Consider the following 6000-nt stretch of genomic DNA (forward strand, 5'->3'; position numbering starts at 1 on the left):
ACTGTGAATCCCTATAGACGCTTTCTATATCTCATTAACCTCTTGTGTTTTTCCTTTTTTTAAAAATTAATTTCTCTTTTCTCTTATAAATATTGTACCTCATCCCATCCCTGAATATCCTTTTGTCCCAGTTTGTTTACAGTATCGGTCTTTCCCCTGTCTGTTTTTGGTTTTTTTTTAAATCTTGTGCCCATTGTTTTTAACTTTCCTAACCACCTTGATTTGTCTACAATTGTTAAGAAATGTGGTACATCAAATAAACTAACTGTAAAGCTATGAGGACATTCATCTAAAACACAAGAATGTGTAGATAAGCTCTTTACCAGAGAATTTAAATCTTCAACAGTTATGGCATCAAATTTGTCCCATACCTAATCTGCACTAATTCCTAAAATGGGAGTATCTAAGATATTATCATTTTGTATAGTAGGTCGGGAAGTTCTCTCTAGATCTTGACGAATTATAACTATTTTATTTACAAAGAAATCAGCAAGGTCCATCACTGATGGTTGAGATTGCTCTAAAGCAGCTCCTAAAATAGAAGACGCAGTCGGTTTTGCTTCTACACCACTGGCACACCTGGCCGGGTGGAAGTGTGAGCCAGTGATATAGAAGCAGAAATTAGAGAATGACACGGGGACAAATTTGTCCCTGTCCCCGCAGTTACTTAATTTCCCCACCCCATCCCCACGAGTTTTGTTGCTTCCCTGTCCCATTCTTGTAAGCTCTGCCTTAACTACACAAGCCTTGAACACTTATGATTTTAAAGTATTTGAGGCTTGTGCAGATGAGGGCGGAGCTTGCAGGAATAGAAATCTTCAGGATCGGATGGGAAAATGAATTCCCGTGGGGACGGGGAAAAAATTTGTTCCAGTGTCATTCTCTAACAGAATTCATCTCCCCTGATGCAGTGGTTGGAAGCCACAAAATGGGAACCCCGTTGGAAGTTTGTATCGGGAGTATGCAGCAAAAATTGAAATCATTTTGAATACAGATAAGTGTGGGAACTTTACTGATTGCTATATCACATATGGATTATTTTTTGGGATTTTGAACTGCACTCCACGATACATGACTATTTTGCTTCAAGAAGTTTGATATAAAGAACTGTTAAATGTTATTAGCACATGATGACTGTTATTAATTACTGTGAAGTAGAGGTTTTTTTTTGCCTACGAAAAAATGTGAGGGTTGCCATATAGGAACTGATCATTGGTTCAATGGTTTATGAATTCTTTCATACTGAGGCTTTTTTCTCCACTGTTTGGATATGGGTACGAGTGGGTTCTGTTATTTGGATATATACATTGTTTTTGTACAATTCGATATCCAATTCCTCTATATTGTGGCTGAATTGGTAATTGACATCACCCATTATTTTTGTGTTACCTAGTTTGTTAGCCTCTCTAATTTCTGATAACATGTCTGCATCTGTCTGTTCATCCTGACCAGGTGGACAGCAATATCAGTGGCAGGTCCATAATCATGGAACTGTTTGTCAGAGTTCCTAAGATTATATAAGGATTTGAAGTCTTTTAAAAAAGAATTGAAGACTCATTTATTTGTACAAGCATTCTATTAGAGTAAAATGCTGTTGAGAGACTTCTATACTTGGATAATTGAAAGAAAGAGCGATGATGTGGGTCTGCTGATACTTTTCTGTTATTATTATTATTGAAGTATGTGTCATAGTTTATGATTGTTTTTATTGTAATCCGTGTAGGCTTTAAGCGGAGTAGACATTTAAATAAATAAATCAATCAATCAAGCACATATTTTCCCATTTATACATGGGAGTTTCTATCCATAGAAATTCCAAGGTGTGTTTTTGTGTTCTGTAGAATTTTTAGTGTATTTGACTCAAGGCCCTCCTTAACATATAATGTTACCCCCTCCACCAATCCAATCCACCCTCTCACTGAGATATAATTTGTATCTTGGTATGACAGTGTCCTATTGGTTATCTTCCTTCCACCTGGTCTCAGAGATACCTATTATATCTTATCTTTTCAATTAGTGTAATATAGTCTAACTCTCCCATCTTGTTTCTTAGGCTTCTGGCTTTTGCATAGACATTTCAAACAGTGTTTGTTGTTCCTAGTTTCCTGAAGTCACACACAAACATAGAAAATTACAACAGATAAAAACCTTCTGCCTTAAAGATCTTAAAAGCTTGTCCCAAGTTTTCTTGAATTCTGCTAAATAATAGCCCACTGATTTCAAAGATCACATCCTTTAGGGATGGTCATTTATAAATTTAAAGGGAATATATAGAAATTATTTTCTATCTATTCTTTCTTAGAAGCACTGAGAATGAATGGTGAAAATAAGCAGCTGATCAAAAGCTGATGCCCCTCTGTGAGCAGCTTCAGGGTATCTTGTTGAAAATCCAGATGTAGCAAAATCTGACATAGTATCAATGGCAGAAAGCAGAGATTGATAGCATGTTCCTATGCCTAACACATTAGTGCAGTAGCAGAGCTTTCCAATACATACTTCTGCTCATCTACTGTGTTTCCTCTTCAAAATCACCTAACTCAGGGGTGCTTTTTCACATAAACAGAGGTAGAATACAGCAGGTGGTCTGCAGATAGCACACAATTAGCAGAAAGATCACACATCAAGATGGAGTATTTATTCAAGAGAGCTCATGCAGTAAAAATGAGCAATGTGGACCACGTTTTGCCCCAGGGGCAGAAAAGCACACTTAATTAAATAAAAACATCAGGGGAATTCAAGAAAAGTCAGCAATATTTCAAAGTAACAAGTAGATGGCTTTCTTTTTTTAAATTCCCCTAATGGTTTTATGTGATTAAGGGAACTTCTGTGATTGCCCCTAACGCAGCCTTTTGCTGGGGTGAAACGTGATCCACGTTGGACATTTTTACTATATGAGATTTCTTGTGCTGAATAAACATCATATTCCACCTTCATGTGTGATCTGCTACCAAACGAAACAGAATTCATTAATAGAATGTGTCAATATGTTAGCATTAAAAGTAGAATGTGAACCTTGGGGAGGATTTATTTTTTGGTAAAATATTATAGGATAAACAGATTATAGTGTCTGTTCCAGCCTATCACAAACATGTTTTCAAATTATAAAGCATAAGGGCCTGATGATGTGTTGAAGACTGGAGGAGCATGTGACACGGTGGTTGGAGCTACAGCCTCAGCACCCTGGGGTTGTGGGTTCAAATCCCGCGCTGCTTCTTGTGACCCTGGGCAAGTCACTCAGTCCAGGTACATTAGATAGATTGTGAGCCCACCGGGACAGATAGGGAAAATGTTTGATCACCTGATTGTAAAACCGCTTAGATAACCTTGATAGCCAGTAAATAAACACCTAATAAACTTGAAACTAATAATAGAAACTTGCACAAATCCCAATAAATATATACAATACATATATGTTAATATTAAAATAGAAGTTCTATTATTGTTTTTCTTGATATGAAATGTACATATTCTCATCCATTCACATACTTTCTCCCATTAAATCCTACAGCAAATATATTCTTCTTTTCTGCAAAAAGGTCAAATATGTCATTTTTGTGAAGTAACCTAGAAAATAAGAATCATTTTCTGGGGTATCTTTATTCCTCAAATGCACAGCTAACAGGTTATGCTTACCTTCAGGTGCTGCAATTACAACATTAGCAGCTTTCAATTTTTCAAGATCTTCTTTATATTCTTTCTTAAGCAGCTTCACTATTTTCTTGCTATAACTTGATTTCTTTATTTTAAAAACTTCTTCTTCTTCTACAAAACAGAAAACCACAACAGTAAGCAAATGATAGCATATCCTCAGCCCACAAAACAAATACCCTTAAGACAGGTCCTGCTTTTGATTTACACATAAACATTATGATGCATCTAGCCCAGTATCCTGTTTCCACAGTGGCCAATCCAGGTCACAAGTACCTGGAAGAAACCCAAATAGCAGCAACATGCCATGTTACTTGATCCTGGGGCAAGCAGCGGCTTTCCCCCAGGTCTGTCTCAACAGCAGAATATGGACTTTTTCTCCTGGAACTATGTTAACTACAGAAAAAGGTCCCCCATGGTCAGCAGGAAGCCAGAAACAGGGTGCCCCGCTCCATAGGTCAGGGTCCTTGCTCAGCAAAACATCTGGCGCAGGTCAGCAAAATGCCAGGCACACAGGCAGGGTCCTTGCTCAGCAATAACACAGGACGCAAGGCAAGATGGTGAGCCCACAGCGAGGGTCCCCCGGTCAACAGGATGCCGGGTACACGACGAGGGCGCCTAGCTACTACTCAAGCCACAAAAGGGCCCGAAACCTCACCTTCCTCCTCGCGGAAGCTGAGCAGACTGGCCTTAGGAGCCGGAGCCACTTCCCGCGGCCTCTTCTTAATCGGAAGACCGTTCCCTTGCGGCACGGCCTCCGCCGGGCCGCTGCTCTCGGTCCCCGGACTGTTGCCGGCGTTGCTGACGATACCAGGCGGCTCGGGGCCGGCTCCTTGCTCGGAGGCCGCAGGGGCAAGGATTGCGATGGGGGTTGGGGTTGGGGCCGGGGCCTCTTCGTCCGGTTCCCTGTCCTCCTCCTCCGAGTCGTTTCGCTTCCGTACGTTCACTCGCCGCGCTTTCCGGAACATGATTTGGGGAAAGATTCTCCAGGAACAGCGCGCAGAAACCCTGGGCCTGAGGACCGCTCACCGGCGCCCGACCCCGCCGAGGCCGCGAGTTGTGGCCAAAGCGGCACCCGACGCCGAGAGAGAGAGCGAGCGAGCTAGAGGGGAGACTTAGGAAGGACAGCGCCACCTGCCGGATCCTGGAAGAGAAGGAGCGGAGACTAGAGCTTGAGACTCTAGTCTAGCTGCTGACAATTAACCGACTAGCCGTGGCGGACCTAGGGCTGATCATTTTCTAACACACCCCTCAAAAAAACAAAAACAATATTTTTTAGTATTTATTTTTATATCCCGTCCTCCCCCAGAAAGCTCAGAACAGGTTACAATTTATACATTCGCAGTCTTACAATATCACATTACATAGGGTTACAACCTCTCCAACCCCACGGGGCACTGTGGTGTAAACAAAATACAGTAAGCAAAAATGACTTTTCCTCTCTCTTTTAGGTCCTAGCTCACACTTGTTGTTAACACCAGCTCTGGCAGGATACACATTTCAAATCTGACATATTGTAATCACAAAATAGAAAATAAAATTATTTTTTTCTACCGTTTGTTGTCTGGTCATTTTATTATTCAAATCATGTTGGTCCCAGGCTCTGGTTTCTGTTTGTCTTCTGTTAACTCATTCACCAGGGTCTCCTGCCCATCTTCCTTCCCTTCCACTGCCATAGCCAATATTTCCCCTCCATGCAGCATCTCTCCTTTCCTCCCCTCCATTATCATGTACAACATTTCTTTCTTTCTCCCTATGCATAAGGGGACCATACGTCCCGTTTTGAACAGGACCATCCCGTTTTTTAATCCCCTGTCCTGTTGTCCCCGCACACAGCTTTAGGATGCCAAAATGTCCCGTTTTCAGGGACAGCATCCCAAAGCTGTGTGCGGGGACAACGGGACAGGCGATTGCTTCCCCTCCAGCACCTGATTCATCCCCCCGGGTCCGCCGGCACTGCATGCAGCCTCTCTCCTTAGTCCTTACCTCCCTCCAGCACCGATTCAACCCTTCTCCTCCGCCCCTCCTAGCCGCCCAGAAGCCTTCTTCCCGACATCAATTCTGACGTCAGAGAGGAAGTTCTGGGCCAGCCAATTGCTGCCTGGCTGGCCCGGAACTTCCTCGCTGATGTCAGAATTGACGTTGGGAAAAAGGCTTCTGGGCATCAAGCAGCAGTGGCTGAGGACTGGGAGGGGCAGGGGAGAGGGGTTGAATTGGTACTGGAGGGAGGTAAGGACTAAGGAGAGAGGCTGGCAAGCAGAGACGATGGGGGTTTATCGTTTGAATCAGGGGAAGGAGGGAGGCAGGCTTTGGCGCAGCAGGAAGGGAGGTAGGCAGGCAGACGGGCTAGCT

The 6000-nt window shown here is 42.7% G+C and overlaps 1 protein-coding gene across 1 annotated transcript in view; it reads right to left on the reverse strand.

Annotated features, from left to right (window-relative positions):
* Positions 1–4751, reverse strand: part of PAXBP1 (PAX3 and PAX7 binding protein 1) — a 129609-nt gene extending 124858 nt beyond the window's left edge. Inside the window, exons 1-2 of the mRNA XM_033950574.1 lie at positions 4307–4751; positions 3634–3762 (exon numbers count right to left, since the gene is read on the reverse strand). Of these exons, the coding sequence (XP_033806465.1) occupies positions 3634–3762; positions 4307–4616 (439 nt within the window). The 5' untranslated portion in view covers positions 4617–4751. The remainder of the gene's footprint in view (positions 1–3633; positions 3763–4306) is intronic.
* Positions 4752–6000: the final 1249 nt, after the last annotated feature.

The sequence above is a fragment of the Geotrypetes seraphini genome, chromosome 6 (genome assembly GCF_902459505.1).
Source record: "Geotrypetes seraphini chromosome 6, aGeoSer1.1, whole genome shotgun sequence".
NCBI classification, from domain to species: Eukaryota; Metazoa; Chordata; class Amphibia; order Gymnophiona; family Dermophiidae; genus Geotrypetes; species Geotrypetes seraphini.